This window comes from Vespula vulgaris, chromosome 5 (assembly GCF_905475345.1).
Source record: "Vespula vulgaris chromosome 5, iyVesVulg1.1, whole genome shotgun sequence".
NCBI lineage: Eukaryota > Metazoa > Arthropoda > Insecta > Hymenoptera > Vespidae > Vespula > Vespula vulgaris.
This window is the reverse complement of record NC_066590.1, coordinates 4,270,001-4,284,844: the sequence shown is the minus strand read 5'-3', so window position 1 is coordinate 4,284,844 and position 14,844 is coordinate 4,270,001. Positions and strand designations below refer to the sequence as shown.

The 14,844-nt window shown below is 38.4% G+C and overlaps 1 protein-coding gene across 10 annotated transcripts in view; it reads left to right on the top strand.

Annotated features, from left to right (window-relative positions):
* The window catches only part of LOC127063664 (AF4/FMR2 family member 4), a 153,099-nt gene that overhangs the window by 135,080 nt on the left and 3,175 nt on the right, over positions 1-14,844 (top strand). For 9 of the 10 annotated variants that reach the window (XM_050993663.1, XM_050993665.1, XM_050993664.1 and 6 more), the window contains 11 exons: positions 7,990-8,044; positions 8,448-8,500; positions 8,792-9,299; positions 9,605-10,356; positions 10,621-11,530; positions 11,699-11,835; positions 12,027-12,221; positions 12,314-12,391; positions 12,506-12,602; positions 12,684-12,975; positions 13,093-14,844. The exon at positions 13,093-14,844 is cut by the window's right edge and continues 3,175 nt beyond it. In XM_050993663.1, the coding sequence (XP_050849620.1) occupies positions 7,990-8,044; positions 8,448-8,500; positions 8,792-9,299; positions 9,605-10,356; positions 10,621-11,530; positions 11,699-11,835; positions 12,027-12,221; positions 12,314-12,391; positions 12,506-12,602; positions 12,684-12,975; positions 13,093-13,202 (3,187 nt within the window). In that variant the 3' untranslated portion in view covers positions 13,203-14,844. The remainder of the gene's footprint in view (positions 1-7,989; positions 8,045-8,447; positions 8,501-8,791; positions 9,300-9,604; positions 10,357-10,620; positions 11,531-11,698; positions 11,836-12,026; positions 12,222-12,313; positions 12,392-12,505; positions 12,603-12,683; positions 12,976-13,092) is intronic. The other variant, XM_050993668.1, reaches the window with a different exon arrangement.

Here is a 14,844-nt window from a genome sequence, read left to right as displayed (position 1 = left end):
ACATACGTATATGTACATATACACACATGTATACGCATACATGGGTCAAATTGCCTTAAGCTTAATGATAAGGTGTTTCGGTTTCGCCGATTTGTCCGCCACAAGTCACGATAAAACGATGAGAATCTCTCTCAGTTCCTTTTTATTTTTATTTCCTCTCTCTCTCTCTCTCTCTCTCTCTCCCCATCTCTCTCTCTCTCTCTCTCTCTCTCTCTCTCTCACTCTCTCTCTTCCTCTTTTTCGCATTTATTTATCGCGGAGGCGTTATCATTAGTCGACTACTGTTCAACGAAGCACTTTGTGCACGACGATAGAAGGTTGAGTAGGATTAATTATTGCGCAATTTTTGTCACTCTTATCTACTATTTTATTTTTATATTTTCTTTTTTTTTCTTTTTTCCTGTTAGTTAACGACGTTACGATCTAGTTAGAACCGAACGATTTAGAATTTTGAACGAAGTTCTATCGATGTATTTCGATTACCGAATCGAGCGAAACTTTCGTGTCTAATTAATTTTCATGAAATTGAATTTTCCTTTCTCGAGAAAGGAGAAAGAGGAGAGAGAATAGAAAATGGGACACAACCGTTAGATTCTCTCTCGTATGTAATAAGTCTCATCGTGTAAAATTAGTCTGAATTATATACTATCAATTCGTGACCTCTTCAACATGATACTCGAGTAATGGAATATATATATATATATATATTCTTCTATTCGTTACTCAAATACTCGATAAAATTAGTTGAAGTATATACGTACAAATAAAAATAAAGGACCGACAATCGTCACGTATAATAATCATAGGAATTAATTTTTATAACTTCGATATTTCTTTTTAAATATTTTTTCAAACCGCGTGCGCGCACACGATCGTTGTTTCTATTTTTTTTTTTTTTGTAACTCGCTCGAAACCGATATATTTATCTCGTTTTAAATATATTTCCGATAGCTTTATCGTATGAAATTCGAGGTTAAAGAAATAAATCGAATTTCTTTTAAATAATCATATCTTCTCGCTGTCTCTCTTCCTCTCTTTTTCTCTCTATCTATCTCTCACTTTCTCTCTATGTAACACATTTCTGATCCATTTATTTCGTTTCGTTTCTCTCAGTACGTATTCGAATCTCCACGATGTTAATCAAGTCGTTAACCAACCACCGATATCATAGACCATTTCTCTTGCTCTCTCACTCTCTCTCTCTCTTCCTCCCGTACGTAATGCCGTTTACTCGCTCTTAACCCGTTTTTCACTTGGGTTTAACACAACCGACCTACATCGACGTACCAGTGATTAGTGGAGTCTCGTTACGCGTTCTCATCCGAAGTTTCATTCCACAGGCATTTTTCATTTTTGCAAAGATATATATTTTTATATTCGATGACAAACGTTCTCTCTCTCTCTTTTCTTTTGCACCTTTTTTTCAACCATATCATTTATTTCATTTTTCGACTTATTTATATATCGGTAACATAGCGAGATAATTTCGATCTCCATTGGATAATTTTAATTACTGTTCCAGCCGGTGGCTATCGTATTTTCTCCTCTCTTTCTCTTTCTTTCGTTTTCTATCTATTTTTCGACGAAACTACATATGGCACGGTGGAAAAGCATTGCCTGCAAAAGCAATAAACGATCGTAAACGATTTGCCGTACGTACATATCTATGAATAGTCGAGAGTGCACGATCCGAGGCGTTTTCGTTACGGATATTGCCAGTTCGTGATTGGTCCAGAGTCCGTCTTTTTTAACATCGTTGCGTGACGGTAAGACACACACGTATACATATACAAACAAATACAAACACATACGTATACAATCGCACATGTATAGTGTATCGATACTAAGAAGAATGAAAGAGGAGGAGGGATTTAGACGTACGATTCGAAGTCGTATCTATTTTGGCACATCCTCGTCGTTCTCTTCGTGGCGGACTAAATTAAGTGTCGCGTCAACGGGCCAATGAAATCCAGCATCTTACATTAAGAAAACGAAACGTTGATCGTCGACGATAAAGAGCGAAGAAAAAAAGAACAAGGAGCAAATCGATTTTCGTCGTTTTATCAAAATTCTTCTATCCCTTTTGTCTCTCTCTCTCTCTTTTTCTTTTCTTTTCTCTTTCTATCTCTCCTATACGTGATACCTCATAAATCCATTAAATTATTCGCAATAATCATTTTCTTTCTTTTTTCTTCTTTTACGATCGTGATATAAAATTTGTTAATTAGATACTCGCACCAGTCATGTAAAAACTTCTCTCGTAACGCTATTTTTATCTTCTTATTTCTCTCTTTTTCCCCGAAATGAACATGTGCAAAAGAGAGAAAGAGAGACAAACAGACAGACAGACAGAAAAAGAGAGAGAGAGAAAGAGAGATTATGTCGTTTTCATCAAAGAGTACAATCATCCTTCTTTCCTTTGACTCGGTCCCGTCTGTTTCGTGTTGTTTTTATTCACAGTCCGTTTGTACGCTCAAATCCTGATGTTTTTGCAACAAAGAAGAATAAGAACTCTATTCGCGTTTTAACGATTAAGTTTCGCGTATTTTCAGCCATGATTATCGCCGATGAGAATTACATTCGTATGTAATTAATGCCAGCGTGAATAAAATTCGAAAGAAGCATCGAGGGAGATGAAATCTATCTTCTTCCTCTTCTTTTTTTTCTTCTTTTTCTCTTTCGTCACACGCTTACCGACTTTTACCCTTCTTTACCCTTTCAACGATTTCCTTCCTCTCGTCTCGCTGCTTCTCTTTCCACGCCCCTTTCACTCCCTTTCTCAACGATGAAACAGCTACTTTTCAACCGATACCCTCCCACAGTGGCTAGATATCTAATTATAAAACAAGCGTGAGTCGAACGAGAGACATCTAAAGAGACAAAAAGACGAAATGAGAGAGAAAAGAAAAAGAGAGAGAGAAAGAAGAAGAAAAAGAAATTTACTAACGAGCTTAGAAAGTTGAAAGGAAAATTGTATATCAATCATATTAGAAATAATAATCTACAAATGAATGAATGAATTAATTAATGAGTATAAAAACACAGATTTTCAATCGTGTGCATAAAAAAGATTTGTGATCGAAAGAAAAAGAAAAAAAAACGATTATCTATTCTAAATGGCTATGTAACGTACGGACGTACATGATTTTCTTCTTTTCTTTTTTTCATTTTTTTTCTTTTTTCTTTTTCTTCTGTTCTCACGAGATAAAGAGAAATAGGAAGAGAACTTTTCGTAAGAGTAAGGTGTAATCGTCGATAATCGCCTTGTTGTTATACGAATTCATAAAAATTCCATACGGTTATCTCTTCATGGATTTAGTGACAACGATAGCTCGTTTCTTCCTGCCGGTTCTGTTTCCAGCCGTTTTCACCCTTTCTACGCACCGGTATGCATGCAAAATTGTTCTCCTCCTCTTTCCCATCCTTCTCTCTCTCTCTCTCTCTCTCTGTCCCCCCCTCTCTCTCTGTCCCCTCCTCTCTCTCTCTCTCTCTCTCTCTCTCCCTTTCTCCTTCTCTTTCTCTCGACACGGGCAGAAGTGAAATTATTACGAACGTTCGTAGCTGCGGCGCTTCCTCACACCAACGCAAAACTCTTTACTATGTTTCTCTACGTACTTACGTCTCTGTGTATTTGCAAGTATTTGTGTACGTGTGAATGTGCGCGCGCTTCGTTGTCGTCGTCGTCGTCGTCTACCTTCGTATCATTCCATCGAGACTGCACATTTTCATGCGTACGAGCTTCTGCACAGATGGCGAATAAAGCAGAATGGAGGAAAACGAGTAGAGAAATAAGGGATAGACGAAATGTAAAGAGTCAAAGAGTGGATAAAAAATTTGTGAATGGTAGATAATAGTGTGGAGCAAAAACAAAACTAAACAAAAGAGAATTCAATTAAACGAATAATGAAATAAAAAAATAAGATAGATAGATAGATAGATAGGTAGGTAGGTAGATAGATAAATAGATAGATAGATGAATAGAAGAATAAACATACAACAAGAGATGAAAACGAAGGGAGGAGGAGGAAAGCTAATACCTACATAGAAACAAAGTTTGATAGTTATTCGGTAGACTGTCTAGTAGAATTTTGCATCTTCTATCCTTCTTTCTCTCCCGCCACTTACTCATTTCTCTTCCATCATCAAACCCTTTTACCTTGGCCCCCCTTGGTCTCCACCTCTCTCTCTTCTCCCCTCCCTCTCCTCCTCCACCTCCTTCTCCTCCTCCTCCTCCACCTTACCATATTCTCCTTCATATCTCTCTTTAATGACTAAGAGAACTTGCTTTCGACCGTTAAATAGAAAGAGACCGAGAAAGTGAAGAAACTTTTGCCCTTTTACTAGGTACAAATAGTTTAATCCTTAAGCCAACTGTTAAGCAAGTAGTTCAGAATTTCGTTGATTTTTAGAGGAAGGAAAAGAAGAAAAGAAAATGAAAAAGAAGGAAGAATGTATTTTATTATTAATAATTCTCAGTTCGATTTTCTCGATGTCTATATATATATATATATATATTATATCAATAATATCGAATACGATCGCATGATATAATCGAGTCGGTTTTGACGCTCGATTGACTTTTAATTTTTCTTCTCGATCGTTCGTTAACTCGTTTGTTAATTCGTTCGTTTCATTAACGTAACGTAGTAAAATTTATGAGAGCTCACTCATAGTTTCTACTTTTAACGCGATTCGTTATCTTTCTCTCTCCTCTTTCTTTCTCTCTTTCTCTCTCTCTCTTTCGTTCTCTTTTTCTCTCTCGTTTTCTCCGGGGAAATAGCGCGTCTTCTTTTTACGGACCGAACAAAAAAACACGAGAGAGGACCGAGGGGTCGCCTCGAAGCAGAAGGGCCTCGAACGTGCTCGATGAAATGGAGTTTCGAGCGGAAATGGATTCGACGATGGAGCTCTCTCTATTACTGCGCTGATATCGAAGCTTGCTCCTTTTTTTTCTATATTTCCCTTCTTTCTCTCTTTCTCTTTCTGTCTCTCTCCCTCTCTCTTCGTACGTCGTTAAACCCTACCATTTTTAATCTCCGTCCTGGGAACTCTTTTTCCCTTTTTTGAAAAGTCGATTGTTTTCAACAATCTTGACTGGTGGATTTCTACTGGACAGTAACGAAAATCGGTTAGCACGTGCCACGATTAGGTGTATAAAGTATCTACGTAAAGAAAGAGAGAGAAAGAGAGAGATATAGAGGGACAAGGTATACATAGGTGTAAATGAGTTATAACACATGGAATACGAGATAGTTCGGTCAGACACATTGCGAATAGAGACGGGTCGGTTTTCACAAAATTCTCTCCCTCTTTTTCTCTCTCTCTCTCTCTCTCTCTCTCTCTCTCTCTCTCTCTTGATTCGAGAGCTTAGTATCTCTATTTCTCTCTCTTTGACTTTAGATTCATTCAGTCCTCTTGATCTTTTTTTCACACTCGATCGCCGAAGGAGGACCCTTCTCATCTTTCCCCGGTACAAAATTTTCGTAGCTGCCGTGTTAACTTCTTTCTTTTTTCCTTCCCCTTACCCTTCTTTTTTTCACGTTACAAAGAAAGAAAATTAATGGACCCATCGGCAATATACCGATAAACCGTTGTAACACGTAGATGTATATATATATATATATATATATATATATATATATATATATATATATATATATATATGAAGTAAAATATATGTAGGTATGCGTGTGCGTGACACCTCTCGTTACGTACTCGTAGAAACGCAACGACGTTCTTGCCACAATAAGAATTATACCTGCGTCCCTTGCTTTCCACGACGGAGAGAACTTGCACATACATTTTCATGGGGCTTGTTTATTTGATGCGTCGCTACGAGCTTCTAACGCGTTACCAACTCGCGCGGACCTCCTCGCTTTCGAGGAGGGTTCCGTTGTGAGGTAAAGTGGAGGATCACGCGAGGGCAAGGTGGAATGAAAAGACGAGAGATAAAGAGAAAGAGAGTGTGTGTATGTGTAAGAGAGAGTAAGAGAAAAAGAGAAAGAGAAAGAGAGAGAGAGAACTCGCAAACAGGTTCTCTCTTCCTTCCTCTAGGATGACGAAGTGAGTTATACCTTTGCGGTGACAGAGGGAAACAGATTCGACTTCGAGATTAGAGAGTACCGTTTTTCTGGAAATTACCGTGAATAACTCTTGCGTGACAGAAGTCTTTTACTATTCTTAGCAAGTCGTCTCTTTCTCTCCTCTCGATAACACGAGTACGAGGAACCAACAGTTATCATTCCTTAGTGAGAAGAGTCTTCGAATTTTTTCAAATCACAAGATGATTATATTTCTATCATTAATTAGATTTCTCTTTCTGTCTCTCTTTCTCTATATATACCTATGTATGTATGTATTTGTTTTTGTATTAACGATATCTACAGAATACGATTTCTGACGAGAGAAACGCGCTCTCGTATCCACCATCCAAAACGTTCCCACGGATACTCGGCGAGTATTTCTAGCGTTCCGGAGAAGCGATCGTTAAACTCCGTCCTGTGGCTCGAGAGGATCGATTTAGCGGATTCACGGCGATCGGCGTAGCCACTCCAAGGTTCTATAGCCTAGTCGACTCGCCTTTTGCTTCCGTGCGATCTAGAATTAGATTGTCTGACCAGTTACTATGATCCTTTCGACTTTAAACATACACATGGACATAGACGAACATGTGTTCATTGCAAATACAGTTGGTTGCTTCCTGGAAAAGAGTAAGAATCTATTCGTTAGAAAAAAGAAGAAAAAGAAAAAAAGAACGCGATATAGATAGTTACTTTTAATCTTTCGCGGATTAAGAAGTGATACTTTTGGGTTTTGTCTTTTTTTTTTTTGTTTTTGTTTCTTTCGTTCTTTTTTTCGTTTGTTTCCTTTCTTCATTTTTATTTTTTGTTTATTATTCTTTTTTATCTCATCATTATTTCGTGGAACAAAGAATATTGAAACGTCGGTAGAATGGTGGAGTAGGAGTAGGAGTAGGAGGAGGAGGGGAGGAGGAGGAGGAGGAGGATCTGTTAGAAGGGCGAAGCTAGGCAGGACTCACAAGCACACGCTCGGTCACATCCACTCGAGGACGCAGGACAGAGCGTTTAGGGTCGATGGCCTCACACGGTTTATCTCCGTGTTCGGTGCTCTACGTATATTTCGTCTCTCTCTCTCTCTCTCTCTCTCTCTCTCTCTCTCTCTCTCTCTCTCTCTCTCTTCCTCTTCTACCTTTCTATATCCTCTCTAACTTTCTACACGTCTCTCTTTCTCTTTCTCTTTCTCTCACACGCATCTACTCGCTCGGCATACTTCGTACTCGCGATACGTTTTCCAACGCGATCAAGGGTGAAAGGAACCATCCCAATTATTTCTTTTTTTATCTTTTCCAACTCTTTGAACTCTTTCTGTTCGAAGTCCATTCGACGTTTATTTTTATCTCGTCTCATCGTGTATCGTTGATCCCGCTAGAGAAGTAGGAATGTGTTGTCTTCTCTCTTTGAAGGTGCCAACTCTCGAGATTTCTCACACATTCGAGAGGAGTCGTTTAGTCGAAAGACTAACGTGTATAGGGTGGTAATAGAGAGAGAGAGAGAGAGAAAGGAGGGAAGAAACATCGATGGTGCTATGAGAAGAGACAAAGTAGTTGAGGAGAATGCGTAAAACAGGCACTTAAGGAAACAATGAACGATCGACTAGCTCGAGTCTCTCTTTCTTTCTTTCTTTCTTTCTTTCTTTCTTTCTTTTTCTCGTCGTTGTGTTCGTGCCGTATTTGATCGTGTCTACAGCAACGTCATCGTTTTAACGTGCCTCCAGCCTTCGATTTTTCCGATCAAATATAGTACCCTTTACAATATCCCTTTTCTCTCTTTTTCTCTTTCCCATCTTTCTTCTTCTCGTTTGAACGAAAGATCGATCGACGAATAGAAATGTTGTATGATAGATACGTACGATCTTTAAATTAATTTACCTAATTTATTTAATTCCTTTTTTTTCTTTTTCCGATTACAGAGATTTGGAAAGGGATCTAAGCTTATCCGAAGACAGCGAGGATGAAACAACTAAGGTAAATGATCGATAAGTTATATTTACGATCTTATTTTGCCCCCTAAATCGTTGCATGAATCAATCGAGAAAGTAAGGGGAAAAGAAAACTAGCACGGATTTGTTGAAATCGATGTACAACAGGTAGTAGTAATAATAACTGTAGTAGTAGCTTCCCGTGTTTCAAAAAATCGCGCTAGAATTTTAGTTTCCTTTCTCCTTTCTCATCGTCATATTTCTCTTTCGCGATTCACTTCTACCATTTTGTCGCTTCCCCAAGAATACTTCCGCAGGTTGGTACCGCCTGCTTTCAATCGATGATACAGTGAGTTACGTTCATCTTATTTCTCCTTAAATTCGAATCACGATTATACCAATGTCTATTTTCGTTCAAGTAATAACATTCGATTAATTTGTTTTTACAGAACCCGTTACCTAGACCGATTAGAAATAACAGAAGTCCACACGTGTCTGTTAGGTAAGTTATGCGTTATTTGTTATATAAATATATCACTTTTAAATATGACTAAACAAAGGGATTCACTGTTGAGTTTTATAAACGTATTATAACTCATATCTCCATTGTGTAATAAAATAATTATTGTAATGACGAATCCTAAATAGTTTTATAACACAAAATTGTAAACGAGTTTCGCCAATAGCAATTTTGTAAACATCGGTGAGTCTCGATGACGATGAACGAGTTAAGTGTTAATAATTCAAACATTGATTCAAAACATCGTGAACATTTAGATTATTCTTCTTACAGTTTACCAACTCCATTAATGTCAACCATGGTTCCGGGATCTGCGTCGATACCACCAATGTCTCCCATGCCGATATCACCGATGGGATCGCTATCACCCACGAGGCCTTTAAGTTTACCTCGACCATCTCCACCGTTAAAACAATTAACTCCAGAGAAAGTTACTTCGCCAGCTTTGGTTAGTCCATTGCGACCTAAAGATTCACCAAATACGTCGACTCATCATCGACCACCGAGTCCTCCTGGTCAAGCCCCACAAAGTTCCGGAAGCGCGAGTTCTAGCTCGGACTCTGGTTCAGATTCCGGGAGTGATAGCAGTGACGATTCGGACGATGAGAACGTTCAACCGATCGCAAAGGGACCTTCAACGCCACCTTCTGTCTCTCCTGGAGTCGAGGAACCACCACCCGAGGTAGAAGAATCCAAACCAAGATGGAACTTGAGTTCCTTTTTTAATAAGTCTTCCGTGCCATCGGGTGATCAAAATTCAGAAACGAAGACTATGACTCAGGTATCGTAACTATTTCGATCTTAATCTCGCGAGACTTTCTGTTTTGGACGAAGAATTTGTCCGAAGATCGTTCGGTTGGTTCCAAGTTGCGTGATCTTTGGACACGATCCATTTAGTCTTTGAACTCCGTCGACGCATTGGCACGATTACTTGGAAACTTTGAATTAAACGGAAAGTCTCGAGTCGAGTTTCTCTTATCAGTAGAATAATCATTTTGATTCGATCCTCTTGATAATTTCCCGACGAAATTAGATATCCCGAAAAGGATGATTTTCTCGACACAATTTTTTCCTTTCATTTTGCAGGATGAGATTAGACCGGAAGGTACACCGGGAGGATCATCGGAATTAAGAGTACATAGGGAAAAGGCTCACGACTGGCATCTAGACGATGCCTTAAAAAGAACACATAATCCGACGATGATGAGTTTATTAAGTGACAGTAGTCATCATTCTGATGCAGAGAAAAGTCAAGCCGTTGAAGAGAATAATTCAGAAATAGAGAAACCGAAAGTAGCGGATACAAGGAAACGTGGTCGTCCGAGAAAATCGACGAAAAGTCCAAAGCGCGATCGTAGAACATCGGAGGAAAATAGCAAAAGTACTAAATCCCGTAGTCGAACAAGACCGGTCAGTAAAAAAAAGAGATCGATTTCGAAAGCGATCGTGCCGACTAGCGATGACGCGAGCGACGTAAGGTCGCAGGATGCATCGTCTGACTCGGATAGCGATAAACAAGCAGCGACGTCGGTTACACCAACCATCGGAGATATGACTGAAAAAAGAAGATTAAGATTGAGTATATCATCGAGCGAGGACGAATTTCCATTGGGGAATGGAAAGAACAACAGCGGGTCCGAGGGCGAGGCAGGTCGTTGGAGAAGAGCATCTGTGAAGCAGCGTAGCAAACTCGCGGACTCCCCCAAGAAGCAGGATAAAAAGAAGAGTCCAGCTAAGGCAAAACCGAGAAGGCCAAGATCGAGAGTTACTAACATGAATGGTTCCGACTCCGATAGCGAATCAGAAATGGCCACGAGGAATCGCATTCAAGTTGCAAGGTGAGGATCTTTTTAAATCTGTCATATAACATTTTAATTTAGACTTTGGAAACTGAGTATAGCTTTCCTTTTTTTTTGTTTTTTCCCTTTCCTTTTTTTTTTGTCATGTTTATTTAGTATTATCAGTTCGTTTTTAATAGAAATTTTCGTTTTAGACGTGTCTTAAATGCTCAGTTGGTCGGGTCTATATTAAAGATAACACAATATTATTACGTTGGAATAATTTTATTTAAAGTTAATTATGTTGTCGTCTGTACAAACAAGTGTTCACATGTACAGAGTTCCACCTAGACCACGAATACCACCAACGAGAACAACTTCACCGGACAATTCCGATAGCGACAATAGTCCAACTCCGAAATTGCAAGAAGACGATGCCGGGAACGTCCAGGATAAGAAGAAGAGCGACACCTTGCGAAAGTTGTTTTCGATATCGAAAGGAGGTGCGAAAGGTGGTGGCAAGGGTGGAAAAGGTGGCAAGGGTGGTGGAAAGTGCGGTATATACGTTCAAGAATATACAGCCTCGGCCAATACACCGAACGGTAGTGAAAGTCCTTACAAAAGACCGCTATCGCAATCTTCGAACACTCAAACAATACCTCCGTTAACCTATACGAACGGTGTACCCAGTCTAATGTGCAAGATAGACCTTAGTAGGATACCCCATTTATCGCAAATGTCGAGAGGACAGGAACTCAGACAACGGACAGAACTTCCGGATACCAGGCCATCCTCCAGACAATCTTCGAGCATACACGCTCAAGTACCAAGACCACCTACTCCGGAGGAAGGCGAGATAATCGAGGCATCGCCGGTTCAGCAACGTTCCTCCAACGGTAGGACTCATGGCGATAATAACGTAACGGACCAAAGTGAAAAGAAGGGTCGTTCGAACCACTCAAAAAATAACGCGCGATCGTCAGAATTAAAAAACTGCACTGCTAGTGGCATTCACAGTGCTGGTGGTAGTGCCGGTGCTGGTAGTAGTTCTAGTGCCACGACTAATGTGTCAAAGCGGAAACGTAATACTAGCTGCAGTTCGATTTCTAGTTTAAGTACTGTGTGTTCTACGGATTTGAAGTCGAAAGGCGGCAGTGCTGAGCACAAAGAAAAGAGAAGAAAAAGGAAGCACGCCAAATCCGAGACAACCACGTCTAGGCCCTCTTTAATTCAGGTGAGACCTTTATTCTAGATGACTTCAAATTTTCTGCATTGTGTCGTGATAAAATAAAAAAATAAAAAAATAAAAAAATAAAAAAAAAGAAAAGAAAAGAAAGAAGGAAAAAGAAAAGAAAATAAATATCATTTTTTTTTCTTTCATCAATTCTATATTATCAATTAGCAAAATGACGTACAACCAACAAATCACGAGCGGGAAGAAAAAGCTGATACAAATTTGTTACCACCTCCACCCCCGCCACAACGTATCTACTACTCGTATTTCCATGCGCAAAACGAGGTTTTGGAAGACCAAGACAGGTAATTTTAATTATTGCTCTTACGAGAAGTATCATTTCCTTTTGTTTTTTTTTTCTTTTTTTTTCTTTTTTTTTCTTTTTTTTTTTTTTGGTCAAATCACTCTATCTCCTCTTTCTTCCTGTTAAAAATACCGTGTGCACGGAATACATTCGTGCTTAATGAGTAAAAACGTTCTATTTTACATCGTGCAGGGACCAGAATCAGTACCTGACAGAAGCAAAACGGCTGAAGCATAGCGCCGACGAGGAGTGCGAACTCACGGCTCAAGGTATGTTGTACTTGGAAGCTGTTTTGTACTTCCTATTAACTGGCAACGCCATGGAGTCTGACCCTCTTACGGAACGGGCGTCGTTCACGATGTACAGGGACACTTTAAGTCTTATAAAGTGAGTAGATCTTTAATTAACTACAAACTCATACGAAAAGGAGCACTTGCTAATTAAAGCGATATCTACGATTTTCTCTATCTTCATTCCAGGTATATTTCATCAAAGTTCAAGAGCCAACAAAATAACTCTCCGGAGAGCAGTATAAATAACAAGTTGGCTGTCCTGAGGTGAGTACCATTCACTCGAGACTCTTTTACATTGGCCCACCGTAATTCGATGATTATTACGTGGTCGCGTGCACATACAAAATTGTATTAATATCAAAATTGTCTTATTTTTAGCCTCTGGTGCCAGTCTCTTTTATACTTGAAAATGTTTAAAATGCTCAAACTCGAAGTGAAAGAATATCAGAAAATTCTTAACGAATACCATCAGAAGGTAAATAAATCCCTCGATGAACATTAAACTTTCATAATAATTATTTGGAAGAAGAAAGACATATTATATATTTGATTTTAGCCTGCTCAAGCAACACCAGTACAACCGGAAGGACAAGGTACACCATCCTTGTCTCCAACACCGTCTCCTGCCGGTTCCGTTGGTTCCGTTGGTAGCCAAAGTTCCGGTTATAGTAGCGGGGAATTAGCTAATAGAGGAGTTGCTTCGGGTCAGGCCCAAGCAGCACCTTACGTTAGTGTTCCACTCCACGTCCATAATGCCATGGCAAAACAGAATTATTACTTTAGTTTGCTGTTAACCTGTCATGATCTTTGGGATCAAGCAAATGCATTGGTGACGGAAAAACATAAAGGTACGTCTGCAAATTCGAAATTCTATTATCATGTAATTATACTCGATTGATAACGTAATCAAAGAAAGGATCATCCTACAAGTAATCGTTCTGTTTTTTTCTTTTTTATACCAATAGATTTTTTCATCGAGCTGGACGAAAAGATGGGACCTTTAACGCTGAAAAGCTCGCTGTGCGATCTTGTCCGTTATGTAAAAGCGGGTATAAAAAAGCTTCGAGCTCTCTGACCACAATGGCACAGCCCCCGGCCACCTACTCCCAACTACATTACCTCGCTTCCACAAAACATCGCAACGTATCCAACGATGTTCACGTGAATCCAACGTGACACATATACGTCCTGGAGAATCGTCGTTACATCAATACTGGAAAATTACTTGCAGCGAGGAGAAGAATAGGATCTACGTTTTTTAAAACGGGGTAGGAAGGGGGGGGGGAATGATATGACAAAAAGAAATAATTGGTCACGGGGTGCGATAGAACGAACACGAAGGAGAGAACAAAAAGTAAAACAAAAAAAAAGAAAAATAGAAAAAAAAGAGAGACACGAACGTGTTTAAAGAACGAAACAAAATCCTCGGCCCGCGATGACGATATAATGAAATCTTGACTGTCATCGTGCAAAAACGTTTTTCATCCAAGTCGCATCATGTCCTTGCAATAATCATCATTATTAATATATTAATAACAATGATCGCTGTAAAGAGATGATGCGAATTTCATTTAAAAAAAAAAAAATAAAAAAAAAAACACAAAAAAAAACACAAAAAAAAAACAAAAAATGGTTTAGCAGGATGTTAGTCAATTTTTGCGAATCATTGGGGCTATAATGAAATATATCGATGATTCAAAAGTCGCGTGTTTGCCCAACTCTAGAAAAACGAGTTGTAACTTATATATATTTTTTCGAAATGTCCGCTTTTGTAAGTTAACGCATGTAGATACGAGAAGATGCGAAGGGGGAGTATGAATTTGGGAAGATTAACAATGGAAATAATAAATATAGGTAAACGTAAAGTGATTGGGAGATTATGATAGAAAAATAAAGAGGAAGTTCAATAAATGGAAGTTAATAGAAGTGCCACAGGAGCGCCCGTGTGTTCTCGCTTCACGGTGCGCAACAGCCGACGTTACCTGAAGCATGAGTCTCGTCTTATCGACGATTCGCGTGCGACGAAAAAAAAAAATAAAAAAAAATTAAATACACAATGATATACATATATACATATAGTTTATTACGCATATAAATATATAAATAATTATAAATACTTATAAATATATACATATATATATATATATATATATATATATATATATATATATATATATATATATATATATATATATATATATAAACATATAAATATATTTAATGAGAGACGCGGAAAGATTACGTAAAGCACAGCTGATATCCGTGTGGCGGATTATTATATATATATTAATATAAAAGAGAAGACGAGTAAAACACGTGTCGCATATTCGTCGATCGGAATATGCGAGTTTATTATTAGACGGCAAAAGGGAGGAAAGCTAAAACAAAAGAATCGATATATGATCAAAGGCTGTAGTACTGTTGTATAGTGTGTATATATATATGTATATATATATATATATATATATATATATATATATACAATACACATTTATATATATATATATATACACACGCACTTGGAAGCGTGTAAAGAGAAAACAACAAAACCGACAACACAAAAAAGGAACTAAAGAAAATGGACACACTTTGTAGATAGATGACGCGAGAGTAATTTAATACGCAACAAATAGTTATGAAAAAATAATGAGACAGCGCAAGCAGTACATATTGTTTATATTATTTAGAATTATTACGGGGAAAATAAGTAATTAGTG